Source organism: Bombus pascuorum, chromosome 14 (assembly GCF_905332965.1).
Source record: "Bombus pascuorum chromosome 14, iyBomPasc1.1, whole genome shotgun sequence".
In the NCBI taxonomy this organism is placed as follows: domain Eukaryota; kingdom Metazoa; phylum Arthropoda; class Insecta; order Hymenoptera; family Apidae; genus Bombus; species Bombus pascuorum.
The window spans coordinates 3,478,041-3,498,152 of NC_083501.1; the positions used below are offsets into that span (position 1 = coordinate 3,478,041).

Consider the following 20,112-nt stretch of genomic DNA (forward strand, 5'->3'; position numbering starts at 1 on the left):
AAGCAAGGGACGTCGACTAGAACGAAAAAAGGAAGGAAGAGAGCGAACGAAGAGGAAAAAAATGCAGGAGGAAACATAGTAGAGGCTTCTATGGCGCGTGTCCAAGTGGCAGCTGATGCACTCCACCTGAAGCCTACGCGTCTGAGGGTTTTGTCTTCGTATAAACGCACGAGTGGCCCCGTGCTAGACTATCTTTTTCAACCCTCCTCTCTGTCTACATTGTCCATCTCTCACCTTCCCCTTCCCCCAGCTCCGCTATCTAGACGCTAGACTAGCGTCGAAGTCAACCGACGCTCTAAAACAATAGAGAAGTCGCCTCCGAGGATTTATCGAGGGAGCAAACAGCGAGCAACCTCGGTGAAAGAGCGTTTGTTTTCCCCGACGTATTCATTTTCCATCGAGACTATTTTCACGCTCGTGAATGCAACATTTCCCATTGTGTCGTAGCTATTCTCACCTTTCACACGACGATAGAACGTGAAGAAATGATTTTTGGGAAATTACTGAATAGATCATACGTATACCGTTGCTAGGGAATTAAGCTACTGCAGTTTGTCACTAGAGATTGTTTGAAGCTGTTTGCGTATGTTCAAAGAGACTCAGATTTTGAAGATGTATTATTCGAGGTCTTATTACCGCTGAAAATACAAGTACAAGCTGTTTATAAGAGATTATTGGAAGATATATTATTATAGGATGAAGGATATGAAAATACTAGACATACGTGCATAAGACAACTATCAAGATATGGGCTAGGGATATACTGGATATGGAATATAGGGGAAGAGATAGGGAATATGAAATGTTAGATGCGGGACGAACGTATGCTGCAAAAGTAAGGATAAAAAATATTTCTTAGAGATACAGGATCTACATATAGGATAGAGATATGAGATTTAGAATATGAGAACATTAAAATATGGGATATGCAATGGAGACACGAAATCTAGAAAGTAAGGCGAAAGATATAGGTTAGGAATACTAGTTATGGCGTATAGGATATGAGGTATATGAAATATGAAATGTAGACTATGGAAATGTGTACTATAGAGCTTATGATCATGTGCAAAGTAGAACAGAGGGTTTAATCGGTAACTTTTCAGATATCAGACATGGAACATTGACAAAAATTGCAGAAAATGGAGTATTGGCTGTATTGTACGTTATGTGCAAGACATAGGATGTAAGATATACTCATAGAACATAGAAGGTAGGATAGAATTCGCCGAACAACAACTTGTCTACGACATCAAGAACGATATTTTCCGCTTATACCAGGTTGAGAACCATTGCTATAGACCAAACATTCACGCGATTTTATTACGAGTAAACCTAACCTGTGATCCTCTAGCGCCTGCAAGCTCAAAAGACACTCGAATTTCACGCTTAGTCCCCATAGTATCGGATCTTAAAAATGCAAAGCAGTGGTAACTGAAGTAGAAATTCAACGAGACCCGGTAACAAACGAATCCTCTCTGGAAACGATCGTACCTTAGAGGGCGGTCTATCGTTCGCTGGTAGAGAAATAAATTGAAGGCAGGATGGTATTAAAGCCTCGCAAGAGTCGAAACATCTGCCTGTCGGCTGTTGCAGGGCTCGTGCCACACGGTGCACGCGTGTAACGTGTGTGCACGTACACAACAAAGTGGCACGAAACGTGCACCTGGCTTCGTGTTTTTTAAGCAAAGTAGCTGCGCCAGTCAAACGCGTATCCTCTCCCTAGTTTTTCAGCCGCTCTTGTTCCTCCTCTTCAATGGAGCACTTTATGGGAATACGTACGCGAAGCGTTTACGTAGCCCGTTGCTCGTCCTTTTATCATCGATGAATGCGCCACGAAACGCGTTAAGTAACTCCGGTTAATTCCCGGTGAAATACACCGAGTGGCCCTTCCGCTTACGACGATCCATCTCAGAACTTTGATTGTTTGGCGACGTTGAGAGATACGACTATGTCTAATTGCGTCTGCTTCATTCATTTGTAGGATTAGATTAGAGTGATGGAAGATTGAGAAATTACAGATAATTCGCGAGGAGATCCACCGGCTGATCCTACCGGTTTTAAATGCTTTGATGAGCCACTGCAGATTGTCTAATTGTATGATTTCTATATGTCTAATTGTACTTAATTCGTTCATTCGTAAAACTAGGTAACTGAGTTAGCTTTTATGTAGAATTATGGTAAGCGAAGATTGAAAAATTATAATTATAAAAAATTATAATTCGTGGAAAAATGCACCGTTCCGGTTACCATAAGCCATTTGAGGTTTTTGATATTTGGGGATGTTGAGATGTGACCATGTCTAATTGGATCTAATTCGTTCATATATAGAGATTCATTCCATTAACATAGATTTAGAGTTGTCTAAGGACATTGGAATTTTCCTATCTGCACTCTTAGATTGATGTAACAAAAAGTTGAAAAATTATATTAAGGATTTTTAGGAATTTTTCAATCTTTCACTGGGATAAATCACAGTTGCCAGTGGACGTTGAAACTTCCTACGTGTAATTGATTAGTTTGTAATTAATTAAGTTCCATGTAGAGTTTTTTGAAATTCATTTTCTCCAAACGTCTCCGTATCAAATCTGATAGTTTGTAAATTTAGATTAAAAAGACTAAAGGCTGTAAAATTGTATTGAATATTTTTGCAAGCTCGATCAAAAATGTATTCTTGTAGAGTCTGTTTTTTAATTTCATTAACTAGAAAATTTTCTTTATTCTTCACTGTGCTCTACTGTATTAAAACTGTGCAATGCTGCGAATTTTATACAATTTCTTCTTGAACTTCAAAATACGTCAGCGATCAGACAATAAATTAACCGTTGAATTTTGAGAGATGTTGCATTCTCAGGATGTGCGTGCCGTTTGAAGTACACGTGATCGTGAGTGTGCACGTTTTAAATACAATTCCTTGGGCAGCTTTTCCTGCAATTACGTTTCATATAAGACAACCACAAGTGGAACGGCTGGGGAGAAGGGAAAAATGTAGTTCCCTTTGGCGGGAAAGAATAGTGTGAAAGTGACGCGGTGACGTCTCTTTGTTCGCGAGGAAATGAATTCTCCTCCCTTGGAATTTAACGAGAAATAGCGTAGACAGTTGTGTTAGGAAAAATCGAAACCGAAGAACGTAAATAGCGAGGAAAAATAAGAAGGGAGTGAAAACTCAAGGAACTGAGTAATGAGAAAAATTGCGAAATAAGAAATTGACGAACGATAGGAAGAAATTTCTAGAAAAGGAAGAATCTAGACAATGAAGGAAACTTGGAAATTAGCCAGATAGAAGATACGAGGTTTACGAATTTGAAAAGTTCAAGATCAAGGCATTTAGAAATTGGAGACGCTAGAGAAATTAGAAAATTAAAGGTTCCAGAAATAAGAAAGTGAAAGATTGGAGACACAAAGAAATTAGAGAATTGAGATCTCGAAAAATACAGAATCGGAGAATTGTAAAGTCCAAAGAAGTGTAGAAGTTCTGGAAAATTTGAGATTCGAAAGTTGAAGGATTGGGAAATAAGGGATTCGAGAGACATAGAAGTAGAAATATAGAGATATAGGAAATTGAGATATGCAGAGATCTTAGAATAATGAAATAAGAAATTCGGGAAGCAGACAGATTAAAAACTGGAAAAATAAGAGAATGACAGAATCGACAAATAAAGGAGCAGGAAATTAAAAAAAAAAAAAAAAAAACAGGAAAATTTGAGAAGAAGAGGGATCGCAGAAATAGCAAAAGAAATCTCATCTTTCCACTTCTAAATCCATTCTCGATCTAAATTTTCTTCCTCTTAAAAAATATTCTTACGCGTTAAAATTAATTAAAATAAACACGTCCTGTTAGAGAATATTCAGATTGAAAATTCCGCTTTCTCCGCTTCTTCTTCGATAAAACAAAAGCAAGAAAACGTAGGTCGTCCGATTATCGATGACTCAGCCAGTCCCTCGCAAAATCCAATCAAGGAGGAAACTTCTCAGACTTCGCGTAGCCTAGCGTACAAACCATAATCACATATGCTTATCCTTCCACATCTTGGACCCTTACGTAAGTCGCTTAATTGAACGCTCATTGCATAAGGTGTGGAAGGTTGAGTGTCACGGTCATCATCGTCATCATCATTATCGATTCCCTTTCTCTCGTGTACCTGCTGACACACATGTGAAAGCCGATACGTGTTTTCGAGGGCTGCTTGAAAAGATATATCCCTTTACTCCTCTCTGCACTTCTGACGGAATAACGAAGCTTCACCAGGGTATACACGCCATTTATCTCAGAGTGTCTCTTAACCCATTTCACGGTCCAACTAATTTCGATTCCTCGATGTTACGTGCCTCTCTATTCCTTTGCTCGAGTAATTAATTTGCAAAACGAGAATTTCTTTTCTCCTTTTAATCGAAACTTTAAAACGAACAAGATCGAGGCAATTTTTTACTTTCCAACCCTCGTCCAATCCTCAATGTTCCAACCTCATAAATAATGTCGATAAAAAATTAATATACGATCGAATAGATCGATCTATTTTATTTGTTGTAATTGTAAATGGTTGTAATATTTTTTGCTCGTCGTTGTGCATGTGTTCGTCTATCCTGGGAAACATACGCCTACTGATATCTATATAATGAATACGAAAAATCTTTTAAAAAATTTGGAGTTTTTCCATGGATTTATTCCAATGGATCTATTTTATTTACTGTAATTGTAAATGGTTGTAATATTCTTTTCTCGTCGTTGTGCGTGTATTCGTCTATCCTGGAAAACATACTGATATCTATATAATGAAACACATCCTGGTATCTTAACAATACACGAAATAAATACATGAGATAGATGTGATAGATCTGTATCAAATGTATAATACATAATATTATCCTAAATAATTGTTGTCAATATAATACACCTATTAGTACGTACTTAGAGTATTCAAAGAAAAATTCTGACAGGAAGAAGCGAAGAAAATATGAATAATATTGGCTGAGCCAATCAAATTATACAGATATTTAAGAAAGAGGAAGAGTACAGGAAAATTTATCTAATCTTCCTCTTATAAGCAATTGTTCCTCTAAATAATATTTTGGAGAAATAAAATTCCTTCGAGCAATCTCTGCACTGTTCAAAGGATAGTTGAATAAAGAAGAAAAATTCTGACAGGAAGAAGCGAGGAAAATATGAATAATATTGGCTGAGCCAATCAAATTATACAGATATTTAAGAAAGAGGAAGAGTACAGGAAAATTTACCTAATCTTCCTCTTATAAGCAATTGTTTCTCTAAATAATATTTTGGAGAAATAAAATTCCTTCGAGCAATCTCTGCACTGTGTTCAAAGGATAGTTGAATAAAAAGAAGGGGAAGATCGATTAAGGAACAGAAGGTTGCACACCACTGTGGAGGCTGGTGTGCACGTGTTCTTGTACCCTCTTGTCCCTCCAGTGTCACTGATTTCCGATTCTCCAGGACGAAGAATGCCCCTGGCTGCCAGCTGCTCGCGATCCTCCATCACCTCAGTCCACCTTACGATCGTCAGACTATCACGATCCTTGGTGCTGTTCGCATCGAATCGCGTTCCTTCTTCTGCGTCCAATCTCCTCAAACAATCGGTGATCATCGTGTAGTCCAGTGGAAATTGCGCGTTAAAAAGTTCGGAGAAAATCGTCTGTTCGGTGGAGTGAACACTGAACCTGAAAAGGAAACCTAAGACTAATACGAAAAATAGATGTTTTAAAAAGTTTAAAGTGTTTTTCAATGGATTTATGGATTCCAAATTTATGTGAGATTTGACGTAAACATAATCTAATGGAAAGCAACATAATCTAATCTAAATTGGAGCGAAGTTTCACACTGAAAAATACGCTCTTCTCGGTTGGAAGACTTGCAAGAAATGTAAAATTGTGTCGAGATGTAGGAACGTTAGGAATTTTGAAAAGTTTCACAGACCCAGTCCAAGCTATAACTCAGCAACCGCTAAAACTCGATCCTCGACACATTCCAAGAAACTGATAAGTCTAATCCGAACGAAAACCTTTCCAATCGTCGCGCTTTTACCTTCGAGCGATTGTGAAATTTCTACAAACCGAAAACCTGGAAAATCCTAGCGCGTTTGTTCTTCAGTCAAGTAAGAACAGACCAAACGTACAATCCCATCAATTTCATCCCTCAAAGATATACCAACTTTCCAAAAGCTTAAATTGTCCATCTTCTTCCTGTAACGAAGTGTTTAACGATTAAATAAATAAATAAATAAAAAAATACAGAAGAATCAAAGATCGAAAGATCAATTAATAAAAAGAGTAATTAATTGTTGAAGTTACAAATGTGCTGGTGTACAAGAAACACGTTGTTCTGACTGGGTAAATTTAAGGGAAACCGTGAAACCAGTGCAGCGTGGTAAAAGGAAGGATCAAGATGGTGGTCTGCGTGGCAGGATTTCTCACGGGGTAGGTGGTTATCCAACAATCGTACGGGGGTGAATTTCGAGGGATGATTCACCGCGTGTGATTCACGAGCGCGAAACGGTCCCTTGAATGGTAATTGCCGGCAGCTGTCGGCACAGAAGTGGCGTTTTTCGTCGTGAGTTTCCGAGCATTCACCGAGCGATGTTTCGTCAGAGTTGCGGTTGGCAGGCTTATTTTTGGTAAATTCTCCACTCGCAGAGATCCCATTTGCAGCTGAAAAATTCTAGTTATCTTCGGTGGATTCGTATCTATTTTGCCAAGTTGTTCGAACGGCGGAGAAATAGAAAAAAAAAGAAAGAAACGACAAGTTTCAATTTGTATTTACAGTCTACGGTGAAGCCTTTGAATTTCGGATGTTTGTCGAGTGAAATGTAATTTAGTTTGGGGGAGGAAAGAGAAATTGGAAAACTCCGGTAAAAGGGGAAAGAATTTCTGTGCAACTGTCGAGAGAACTCGATTTGAAAATGTGATTCTTGTGGTTCTTCGTTGCTGGGAAAATAACAAATATTCTTGTTAACTGGTTGTAGATGGAATTGAACGTAAAAAGTGAAAGGAAAATTGAGTATCTGTGAAAATGACGACGAACGATAATTTTTAACGATCAAAGATTTATAAAAGTTAACATTTCCCTCGATCTGTATCGATATGTATGCTACTTCGAACCATAATCGAACATTTAACGATTCCAAATTATAAAAGCACTCGTTATATAATTCATATTCTTCGTTTAACACTTTGACTGCCACCTTGGTCATAAATGACCCACTACGGTTTCTCCTGTGACACCATGGTGGTCATTGGTGACCGGAGCGCTTCAACTTCGAATATTGCAATAAACGATTGCTGCATGAACGTTAGAAACGCATTTCAGTGGAAATCGTAAGTCTGTCTGTCCGGACGACCGGGAACTCCGGAAATCACGTTTGGCAATCACATAGCGAGCGGATATTGAATAAACCAATGCTCACACATTGACATATACGCGATCAAGAACAAGATGAGTCTGCTAGATTAACTTGCAAATTGCTGGCGATAACTTCGTTACGACTTGGTGTTCCATCGTCATCGACCACGTGTTTTCCTTTCGCGATTTCTACTTATTGTTACGATATTTCTGAAACTCAAAGTTTAACACGCTTATCAATTTGCGTAATATCAAAATATGTCGAATTCTTATCAGTATTATCGTTAACCCAGAGAGAATTCGATGTAAGTCTCAAATGTTATATACGTGTTTTTTATGCTGAAAAGCGTTAAGATTCGCATTTATCTAAAGAATTGTATTATAAATTTCCATTACGTATATTTTTACGTAGATTTTTCTATTAAACTAAAGACTAATCACAGCCTTCTCGAATCAAGTCACGTATCGTTTGTGCTCTAAGACTTTCGATTACTATCAATCTAAATCGTCAATAATTATTTTCATTATAGATGAAACAATAGAATCTTGTTTAACGCATTATAACGCAAGGTTGTCATACTCTTTGTGAACGTGTTCCATCAGTATGGAAATTAAAAGATGTCTTAATTAATTGTGTATTACTAAAATGAAAATTTCTACAGAGAAAAATATGTCTTCGATGTAAGTACTTGACGCTATGTACATTTTTACAATTTACAGGATGTGACGTTAAATTCGAAATACACTTTTGCAAGCTGAAATTTTGTTGACGTATATTGCGCGAGATAGTAATACGTTTGGCATTATAGTAGCATTATAGAACCATCTGACACGAAGAAATACAGACATACACAACCATAAACGTCTTATTGGCACGATAAATCACCCGAATCCCCGTAACGACTGGTTGCACCTAATCGTACACTGTTCTACCTGCATCCAATTTCCCCATAACACCTGCGAATCGAGGCAAAATCCACCAAACACGACTCGTATCAATTTCCCTCGATTATATGTTACACGATGACAGCTATACATCCAAGTTCCATGGATTCGTCTCTTCGAGGGATGCGAGTTTCGCACTAACGAGATACGATAATTATGAGAACGAGTCTTTGGTGGAAAAGAAAGTCAAAGCTTAATGTTGTCGCTTCTGGATGACCACCTTTCCCTTCGACATTTCACAGTTACGCCGGTTTCCTTCTTTTTCGTGGGACACTGAATCCGGCGATGAAAGCGTTCCGCTTTCGCGAATACGCCACTTTTATTTCTCTGATTGAAAATTTTACGCATTCATTTCAATCGAAAGATTCGCATTTAAATGAAACAGCTAGAGCTGTTATACATTTATTAGGATTTTCTCGTCACATCTGAATGATCTACCAATCATCCGGAATCAGAATATTGCCTGAAGTTTATTTACATTGCATAATTGTAAAATTCTAGAATTGTCAACTTGTGAAGTTCTAAAGTTCCTAAAATTCGCAACCTCCAGGCTTCTAAAGATCCAGAGCCCTAAAGTTCTAGAACTCTAGAGTTCTAAGAGTCTAAACTTTTACATTTGCAGAATCACTTTCAAAATTACTGAGCCTTTAAGTCCTAAAGTTTTACAGTTCCCAGTGTTCCTAATTCCAGAGCTCTAGAGCCTTAAATTTCTGGAATCTTACATTCTGAAGTTCCAAGGTTCTGAGGTTCCAGAGTTCTGAAGTTCCAGAGTTCTGGAGTTCCGGAGTTCTGAAATTCCAGAGTTCTGAGGTTCCAAAGTTCTTGAGTTCTGAAGAAGTTGTAGAATTTTGGAGTTCTGTAATTGTAGAATTCGAGAGTTTCAAAGTTGCAGATTCCTACAGCTCATCAATTTGTGTCCAACTATATCCGCCATACACGACCTACCGAAATCAAAAGATCCCGCAATACTCGCTCATCTGTAACTAAATCATCGAACTTCTGTTACAGTTTCCCGCAGAAGATGGAGAGGCCATCGCAGCATGCGGCGAACGTGAACCAGGTGCACGGGAGCGGCATGCACGGCGTATACTCGTCAGGCAGTCAAACCTCCCTGACAACGTCCTACATCACGGGCCAGTCGTACGTTCAGAACCAGAACTACGCACACGGCCCATACAATTCCACATCGAACGTGAGAGTATACACTCACGCCGGCTACAATCAGCCTCAAAGTTATGGTACCATGGTGCAGGGCTATGGTGGTCAGCCACAGGCCGCAGGGTATCAACAAAACCATCTTAAAAAAGGACCTGTACGTAACGGAGACGTGCTGAAGAGATGCCGGCTGCAGACTGCGTAAGATCAACATTGATTTACTCGTTCTTTCAATCTTTTTTTTTATTGTTTTTTCCGCTTTGTTCGGCGTCAAATTGCTGGTCCTCGAATTCGTTCGGCCTTCAAAATTCGAAATTTCTTCTGAAACGCGTGGAATTCGCGTCAGAATTTGGGATTTCCCTGAAATTTGGAATTTTTTAATTGGCTTCTTTCTGGAATTTGAGGCTCGAAATTGTCTTGAGATACGCAAAATTTGGAATTTCCTTGGAGTTCGCATTTGGAGATCTTTTTCTTTTTTAATTCGAAACTTGTGGTTTCTTTGGAAGTCGGGATTTCTGCGGAGTTTCTTAAAGATTTATAATTTCGGGTTTCCGACGAAATTTGAAAGTTCTTTGAAATTTCCAAATTTCCGAGCATCAATTACGGAAACTTCTTATGGGACAGTCTGCAAGCTTTCACGGCTTAAATTTTTGTTTGCTGTTTTCGAAAGAATCGATGCACGAGTGATCTCTACGTTGTTCGCGGCTGACAAAAAGTCCGAGCTTTCCCAGAGCGCACGTCTTCGTTGCCAGTTCAGATCCAGTCGAGCTTCACCTTTTTATTCTTCGCGTTAACCCATTTTTCACTCTAAGCTCTATTTAAAAACTCAGATATTTGCGAAGGTAACAGTGAAAAAATGGTAATTTTGTATTTTTCGACAGATTCATTAAGTCTTCTTGAAGTCTCTTGTATCACGTTCTTACATATTTCTCTATCATTATAATAGTATCAACCTATGGACCTATAAAAGTTAAATAAATATCAAGATCTTCATGGGTTAACGACAAACTTCTCTTAAAAACCAAAAATCCAAAGCCTCCCACCACAATATTCACCACTTTTTGCCTTCAAAACAGGTACGAGTTATCCCAAGACCTATTGGATAAGCAGATAGAGATGTTAGAAAGAAAATACGGCGGTGTGAAGGCAAGAAACGCCGCACTGACTATTCAACGAGCATTCAGAAGATACACTCTGCTGAAGAAATTCGCAGCCATCACCGCCATGGCTAAGGCTGAAAAACGTCTCAGCAGAAAGCTTCAGGAAACTACAGAGAGAGCCACGGGCGTAAATGAACATGAGAGAATGGTATATCACAGTCAAATTTACATACAGCAGCCACAGACGGCGAACAGACCAATGCCCATCAGGAGCATGTCTCTGAGGGAAAGGAGGCACGTGGAGAACTCACAGTCTCCTATACCGAGGAGCCAGAGCGGCAGGTGCGAGGTCCAGGTCGCTGGTCATCAGCACGCGAACCATAACATACATCAAAGTGGCAGACATACGCCCTCTCTGGCGCCGAGTCCTTGCAACAGACACCAACAGTTACCACCAAGTCCGTGCTGGGAGTCCAGCTCTCAGGAAAGCGGGTCTAGCATGCATTATTACAATCCACAGGTGATTAAAAGCTCTGTAGCTTGGTATAAGTCTTTTATGACTTAACACAAATGGTTCATTATACTTCTTTGCTGAAAAAAATTGAATTTTGAGAAAATCATACTGGATAATAATAGAAGATTATGTATTGAGTTGTTGGATAATACTTAGATCTTTTCTAGATCTAAATTATGAACTTTACAATAGTAAAAGCAGTAGTAGAATTAAATCAAACATTTTGTTTAATCTTCTGCAATCTACTGAGCAGTGTCATTGTTCCATACATGTAGAATTTCTGTTGTTCCAAAAACATGACCTGATAAATCTTTAAAATTTATCTGACAACCCAATGTTTCTTTGATCAAGAACGTTGAATTTTAAGAAGATAAGCTGTGGATAATGAATTCTTTGAATTTTATTTATAATGACAAGTATATAAATAGGGAAAACAATATTTCTTGATCCACACTCCTGTATTCCAAAGTCCTTGAAAAGTACCACATTCAATTTAATTTACTAATAAAGATGGAAATAGAAATTTGAGTATAGTGCTTTAAAGTACACAAGATATATCTTTAAATCCTATATTATACAAAGAAAGATAGTAATGGAACCTTTCATAATACGATTAAATTAGTTGAATTTACAAGCAAGCATTTTCCCATTTATATGCTCACTGTTGTACATTTTAAATTGATCATTATCACGTGTAATTTATTGGCGTAGATAGAAGATAAAAAAAAGGCTATCTAATAAATAGATCTAACAAACTTCTAATAGATGAACATTAGAAAAAGAAAGGCAAGTTAAAATGTAGTTTAATTTGATTCAGATTTGTACAATATTTATACTTTAAATTGATTGATATGGTACTTAGTTTATATAGTTTATAGACAAAAAGTGAAAAGGAAGACTATTTTAATAGAAAAATAATTGAGGGAAACAGGATTTTATTATTATTTTATTTACGAGATATCTTCTCTTCTTATAAAAATTTTTACTAAAAATACCTAATCATGCTACCTTCAAAGTTACCTTCCAAACACATCTATATCAATTTTTAATAGAAAATTCCTATTTTCCAGAAGAAAATTCTTACCAAAGACACTTATTCCATGCTACCTTCTGACTCACATAATTGTTCTTATTTCAAGCAATTTAAACAAGTGACTGTAAAGAAAATCATTGTTATTATTCCAGGACACGTTGTGCAGCATCAGACAAGATACGCCACCAAGGGATCTGCTGCGGACACCATGCACGTCGCCGTCGACGCCTCACAATCTTCAGACACAAGTGGTTCAGAACTGGAGTAGTGCCGGTCACCTTGGTTCCGCCGGTAGAACGAGAGGATCCGCGAAAAAGGTGCCACCGGAAGTGCCAAAAAGAACGTCTTCCATTACGTCCAGATCTATGGAACCACGTCACAATGGTCTTAGCAAAAGCGTCGAGAACGGTAGCCTAAGCTCGGTTCAGAGTTCTGGCAGCGATTCCACTAATTGCGAGAGCTCCGAGGGAGACGCTCAAAGAGGATCACCTGTGTGGAAGCATAAAGGAATCGTGAGTTTCCATTCTACCTCTGTGTCTGTGTTCTTACTTTTATATCAACTCTTTCTTTTGTTTCTTCGAGCTTCTAGACACTTTGGGCTAGACGATATTCAAGGAGAAGTCTGATTTGGTTTGTTTCTAATTCCTCCCTTGTGACGAATTTAATCTTTAGTCCCTTAATCCACTTTTCTTCCATTTACTAATGAAACTGATTAAACTTTTTTGTAGTAAAATATATCTAACAGTACAAATATATGTATAATATATGTTTTATAAGATACCTATATATTTCTGCTTACAATTTCATCTTAAATTTCTTTTTCCGCCGTTTACCTGTTAACCTTTAAGTATCTTCTTTTCATCTTCTATTAATTTTCACGAATTGTGGTACCATAATGGATCTAAACCATAAATCACAACTCTTTTAACCTAATTTTTATCTTCTGTTGTACAGTCAAGTTCACCAGAACACCAAGAATGCGCCAATCACACAACAGACTCAACTACTATGATGAGCAGTGTGAAGGATCTTGGCCACTCTCATGCCAGTTCCGGCTACCAGCTTCCTCTCATGGATCATCCAGAAAGTATACCGCAGACGAGCTATAAAGTATCAGAAATAGTTAGAAAACGTCAGTATCGAGTGGGCCTAAATCTGTTCAACAAGAAACCAGAAAGAGGAATCAGTTACTTGATCAGAAGAGGATTCTTGGAGAATAGTCCTCAGGGTGTAGCAAGATTTTTGATCAGTAGAAAAGGACTGTCCAAACAGATGATAGGAGAATATCTTGGGAACCTTCAAAACCCCTTCAACATGGCTGTGCTTGAGTAAGTATCCTGCTATACATTTTTATGTTTTTTCCTTATTTTACTGTAAAGAGAAAAAAAGTGAATATGGAGGATAATAGCGCAGTTAGAGAAAGTTAATCTGTTTGTTTATCACAGTGATCGGTGATCGACGTAGCGGAAACACGCAATTTGGGTTCGTTGCTCGTTATTTATTATAGAAAGTCGTTTTCTCTCTTGTCGCTTTTTAAGAACGCAATTGTTTCGTTTCAGTAGTTGCGTTCGATTCTTTGTCAGTGGCGCAAAGGGTAATTCTGTAAACCGCTGTGAAAGAAATACTGGAAATGGCATTGATCTATTTGTCAGTCGTTCGTTTTGCGATTTCAAAAAAAATTTAGGTCAAGGAGGATTGGTAGCATATAACATTACTCGCGGTTATTGTACAATTATCAACGTTCAAGATATCGATATAAGACTTAAGGAAAATATGAGAAATATTTCTTTTATTAGAATACTAAGTTAAACAATTAAAATAATATCGAATAGAGATATTAACTCATGTTATTCTCAAAGTCTTGATTTGTAAGTCTATGAAAGTGCTATTTTAAAAGTTGCAAGACACAGTGGGGGATCCATCATGAAACAAAACTAAATTTCAATTCTAAAGGACCCTCTTTAGCCTCAGTTAGTGTGACAAACGTGTAACATGAGCCACCGCAACTGGACCACACGGAAAACAGAAAAAGGAACACGTGTCAGCGAAAAAAATACTTGAGAATAAATATTGAGTTTAGAATGATTAAGAGTGTGGGTCACCGAATAGCAAGGTCGAAAATCAGTCAGAAGTCAAGTTTAACATGTACCAGACACATGATAATGTGTATGGAATCATCATCAATGAAACTGACAAAAATATGAAGAGTGGGAATTTAATTAATAAAGATTTAAATCTTTGATCAGTGCTGTACAAAGAAAATTTTAATACAAAATATATTTCATATATATTGAACTGAAAATTTATATTCATATTACAATTTTCCTTTTTCGTTTCTCAATTTATTGAAATGGTAATTAACATATGTAGATTTTCTATTTGTACATAGAATATAGTTAAATAAAATGTACTTAAAACAAAACGCAATATATGTCCATAAGTGGACATAAAATCCAAGGTTTGATTTACAATCTTAGCCCCTATTATAGTGTCAGAACCACAAATAAATAATTATACGTATATTCCCGGGAGAACATGAATAAAAGTATAAAAAAGTAATGAATTAAAACATTTTTGTATCTTTCAGATGCTTCTCCCACGAGCTGGACCTATCAGGAATGCAGGTAGACGTTGCTTTGAGGAAGTTTCAAGCATACTTCCGGATGCCAGGTGAAGCTCAAAAAATAGAACGACTAATGGAGGTGTTCAGCCAACGTTATTGCCACTGCAATCCTGATGTAGTATCCAGGCTACGCTCAGCAGACACTGTCTTTGTATTAGCGTTCGCAATTATCATGCTGAACACTGATCTGCACACACCAAACCTGAAACCAGAACGCAGAATGAGGCTGGATGACTTTGTCAAGAACCTCAGAGGCATAGACGATTGTGGAGATATTGACAGAGATATATTGGTTGGAATTTATGAAAGAGTAAAGGAAAACGAATTCAAACCTGGCTCAGATCATGTTTCTCAAGTGATGAAGGTCCAAGCAACAATAGTAGGCAAGAAACCTAACATGGCCTTGCCTCATAGAAGATTAGTTTGCTATTGTAGACTGTATGAGATCCCAGACATCCACAAGAAAGAGAGACCAGGTGTACATCAACGAGAAGTATTTCTCTTCAACGATCTGCTTGTTGTAACAAAGATCCTGAGCAAGAAAAAGAACAGCGTTACTTATACGTTCAGACAAAGTTTTCCACTGTGCGGAATGGTAGCCACGCTGTTTGAAGTTCCTCGTGAGTTTCACGTTCAAATTGTTTTGACTCTTTACAGTTGGAGAACATTTTAACATCTCTTTTCATTAACCTATAAATTAAAGACTAAATTGGTGTGGAGAAATGTACTTTCTTTACGTTTGTTGTAATTAAGAATTATAACTTTTTATCATCTAAACATCGAGGCATAACTAGTTTTTATTCTAACTAAGATTTTTATTTTTCAGATTATCCGTATGGAATTAGACTCTCCCAGCGCGTAGATGGAAAGGTGTTGGTTACGTTTAATGCGAGGAACGCGCACGACAGGTGCAAGTTTGTGGAGGATCTCAGAGAATCCATCAGCGAAATGGATGAGATGGAAACCTTACGGATTGAGACGGAACTAGAACGACAGAAAAGCAGCAGAAGTGCGAGGGGTGGCGCTGAAAATAGAGACTCTGGAGTGGCAGATGTCGAGATATGTCCTTGCCCGGGGCCTTACTCCGAAAGATCGGAAACTACCGACATAGATACCCAATTAAAACGTTCTGCCCTTAGTAATTCCCTTTTGGACATACATGAACAATGTAAATAAAATTATTCTATATTTTACGTATTAACACATTTACTGGTACTAACATACATGTTATATTAATTAAATTATTTATGTAATTCTACTAATGTATCTGTCGTATTCTAGTTTTTATAATTTTAAAACGACAAACAATATTTTTTGGTGAGAGATAATATTTGAAATTTTAATGTCTTTTGTATCTTTACTTTTCACAGTTGCTGGTGAAAAACCGCAGCGACGTGGAAGCGTGGGCTCACTCGATAGCGGTATGTCGATTTCTTTTCAATCTACATCTGCCAGCTCAATGAGCCAAGGCATTAAACATCCTGGACAAGTTCATCCTATACATCCAGGGGCTACGATCCCTGGTGGTGCTAAGGGACTGGCTCAGCAGCCATCTTTTTTAGGGGGTCTATTCGCCAAACGGGAACGAAAACTTTCACAATCGGAGGAATCCGGCCCGTACAGTCGCACCACGGAAGTGTAATATATCCTTCCGGTGCTACCTAAGAGATAACAGGCCAAAGTGGAAGTTCCACAAGGGGACACGTCCTATATAGTAATATATTAAACACGTAGTATATACTGTTCAAACTTCCGTGAGAAAATATTCTTCGAAATTATGTATCCCTCATATATATAATACACACAAACCTGTATATAATGTTATAACTTCCATTATAAGACTATTATAGTTATAATATTATTTATGGATTATGTTGAAAATATGGAGGATGCCGAATATTCGAGCCTCATTTCCTTGTGAAAGTTTGAACAGCATGTCCTATATGTTTTATATTGCCAAAATGTGAATCAAATGGATGATTCGAATATCGTGCAGTCTCTTTGTCAGATGGAGCGCGTAAACTCTTTCACTTCCCCTCGGCTTTTACGGAAGCGAATGGACGCCAACTTTATGCGTGATTAAAGAGGCCAATGTATCTTGAAAATGAAGGTGAGAAGACAAGTTATCCCATAACTAGTTGAAATCAGAAAATGCACTTTGGGAAGTGACACAATGAAGATGAAAAAAGAAAAAGTAAAAAGAAGAGAATAAGAAGAGACAATTGAATATGCGATGTAAATTTATTGGATTGGGCAGGATCCAATCGCGATCACTCGAAACAAAGGAATTTGGCAAGATGGCGCGTTGAAGTAGTCTCTATAGGGGCGCATGTATAGTATTTATTCATCCAAAAATGAAAAAAAAAATAACACGTCGATTCACTTTTTCTTATGATATTTATAATTATTTCTAATGGAGAGCGATGCGGTCCTCTCAACGCATGTAGATAATCGTTCCGTTAATCGCATAGACCCCATAAACCGGTTTTTCAACTAAAAGTCACGTGACTCAACAAAAAAAATCTTATCACCACGAAAAGAAAAAAATATGATCGGTTTATGGGAAGAGAATGGCTCTAGTGTAATATCGTGTTTTTTTGCAAGTATCGACGTAGCTATACTTGAACAGTTGTACATAATAGGTATATGATAGATATATAACGGCAATTGTATGATTACAATGATGATGATGATAATTCTGTAACAAAAAACATGAACCGTAGCCTAAGGAAACCGATAAGCAATCCCCTTCTTGATATTAGGTGCATGTCGATGTCTAACAAATTTTTAATATCTCATCAATGAAAAAAAAGTAATAAATCGTTTGGATCGTAGCAATCTTTGTAAGTATTAACATTTAGAAAAAAAAAGGAAGAAGAAGAAGAAGTTACAGAGAAGCGTTTTTTCGTTGTTGGGGTACATTCTCATAATCTTCTGCAAATCGTAGTTCTGCTTGTGTGTTCAGAATCGAGCAGTTTTTTTCTCCGAAACAGCGTACTAATGAGAAGATTCAATTAACCAAATTAGTTGGTTTCTCGTCTCGTAGCACGTGTAGCTAACTCTCAGCGTCATCTTAAACGAATGCTATAAGGATCAATGAATGGGAGAGGACAACTTGTATGCCTTATGTAACAACTGCCACAATTTATCATCAAGAGATGAGAAACTGACTAATCTTACCAATTATTAAAGAGATAGACAACCTTTTTGGAGGGCTGCAGAATTATATTTGGAAAAGTAAAATAACTTGTACATATATATATTACCAGTGATCACAATACCAATTAATAGCAATTAAAAAAATGGATTGTCCGATTAATTTCGATTTGAAGTGACTAATCAGTGAAATTTGATACACTGTACATTATTATAATACGTTTCGAACTTTGGGAGTTTCATTGTAATTAACGTCATGATGTAATGTACGCACACATTACCAGTTTTTGTATAAACTTTGAAATTTATTTTCGTAGTTCTCTTTAATAATAACCTTGAGATTCAAGTGATTCTTACACTTTTTGCACTTCTGATCGATAAGCACTATAACGTCTGTTTCCAAATTATATTTCCTTAATCGTGTAATTTGAATCCTTCAGCTGTCACAGAAATAGATCTTTTTTAGAGAAGCAGCTTATTTTTCTGAGCATACCATTTCATAAGGAAATACACTCATATATTCCAGATTAAAAATAATAGATTTGCTAAGGACTAAAAGGTTTGCTACATTTTATCTCTTATAGTGATTTGTGAGAGTATTTAAACATTTACCATAGAAAACTTTGACGTATATATGTATTATGTATTTGTTTCACATTTGCTCAATATAATCGTGATAGTCTGGTTTCATTACAGCAACAATAAAATTTCAAAATATTTCATATACAGATGTAATATGACCATAAAAGGCATCTACAAGTGTTTGAATACTCTTACACTATACGTAAACTCTGACTGCTATCACAAGTTTCTCAATCTAAATGTCTATTGTTCTCCAAAGTAAACAGAGAAAGAGGCTGTAATGATCGCATAGGTTCTAACTAATTATAAAACTGGAAAATAGCTATTCACGTTGTCAAGATGAGAATATAGGTCTTACAAAGACGTGTATTGTTATAGGAAAAGATATAGCAAGATTATAAAATCGGTGATGTGTTTAAATTTATATGTTTCAAGAGACTAAACAATAATTTGAGACATATGAAGAAAGAGAAGGAATTAAAAGCCTCATTCGATATATCATAGAATAATATGGAACTGTTCTTCTTTTATAGAATATTTAAGAAAAATTGTGTATAGCATAAAATTTGAAAAGTAGATTCTAAACATATGCAGTTTGCTATTTTTCACATAATGCATATATAAAAAAATTTTGTACGTCACTAATGACTAGACTACGAATTTCTATGTATTTATGGAAATTCTGAAAATGAAGAAATGTACAAAATGGATGTAACATGCAAAAATATACAAAATATCTAAAGTAAAGTACTCGAGTGAAACAAATCTTTGCTTAGATTCCATTTCTATAATTGTGTTCATAAAAATATAAAACATAAAAATCCGTAATCTATTAATGACTTCTATGGCCTGAGATTCGAGGTACTTCTATGAAATGCGTACAACATTGAACGCAATTACATCAATCGATGTCCCTAATTAATAATTAAATTTATAACCTCGCTATATCTCTTCCGCCAAGTATACATGCGTCGTTTACAGCTGAAGGAAACAAAAACCGAGAGAACTCGAACGCAACTAAGAATAGTTGGCAAAGTGTTCATCCTAATTGTACATAGGCTCCCATGGATCCGTAACAAGTCCGTAGTCTTCAGCGTTATTAATTCTAGTCTTTCTCATCAGGAGAGTTCTCCGGTTACGCTGTAATGTTTGCGAGGGAGAGAGCGAAAGAGAGAGAGAGAAAATAATTCCATAAAACTTTGTCAGAAAAACCTTGATGTAGTTCTTAAGGATGTGGTTTACAATAAAGAGTGTGAGGTCAGTCTAATATAACAAAGGATCGCGTCAATTTGCATGAACGATGAAACAAATGCTCGTTCAGATTCCTGAAATTTAAAAAATAAAAAGAAAGATGATCAATATACGGAAATTCTTCTGTGATAAACTTCTTACGAATGAAAAAAAAAATAAGAAAAGACTGATTAGAAAGACCATCTTCTAAGTCGCCGTATCTACAAGAAAATTCATGAAAAAGTAAAAAAAAAGATGAAATAACCATCATAAACGCTCTCGCGAATGGTCCTATAAATGATTGATTCCTATAAATCGTATGCGTAGTCATTTTTATTTAGAAACGACAAAGACGGCCATCAACATCGTTTTTTGGACGGGGACGAGGAGAACATTAGATTTTTCGATTGTTTGTAGTCATAC

At 36.8% G+C, this 20,112-nt stretch overlaps 1 protein-coding gene across 8 annotated transcripts in view; it reads left to right on the plus strand.

The window, feature by feature from the left end:
• LOC132914203 (IQ motif and SEC7 domain-containing protein 2) overlaps nt 1-19,874 on the plus strand; it is a 142,397-nt gene extending 122,523 nt beyond the window's left edge. For 6 of the 8 annotated variants that reach the window (XM_060973095.1, XM_060973103.1, XM_060973102.1 and 3 more), the window contains 7 exons: nt 9,305-9,652; nt 10,528-11,071; nt 12,251-12,610; nt 13,053-13,426; nt 14,686-15,341; nt 15,548-15,889; nt 16,092-19,874. In XM_060973095.1, coding sequence (XP_060829078.1) covers nt 9,305-9,652; nt 10,528-11,071; nt 12,251-12,610; nt 13,053-13,426; nt 14,686-15,341; nt 15,548-15,889; nt 16,092-16,363 — 2,896 coding nt within the window. In that variant the 3' untranslated portion in view covers nt 16,364-19,874. The remainder of the gene's footprint in view (nt 1-9,304; nt 9,653-10,527; nt 11,072-12,250; nt 12,611-13,052; nt 13,427-14,685; nt 15,342-15,547; nt 15,890-16,091) is intronic. The other 2 variants (XM_060973101.1, XM_060973098.1) reach the window with 2 other exon arrangements.
• The last annotated feature ends 238 nt before the right edge of the window (nt 19,875-20,112 follow it).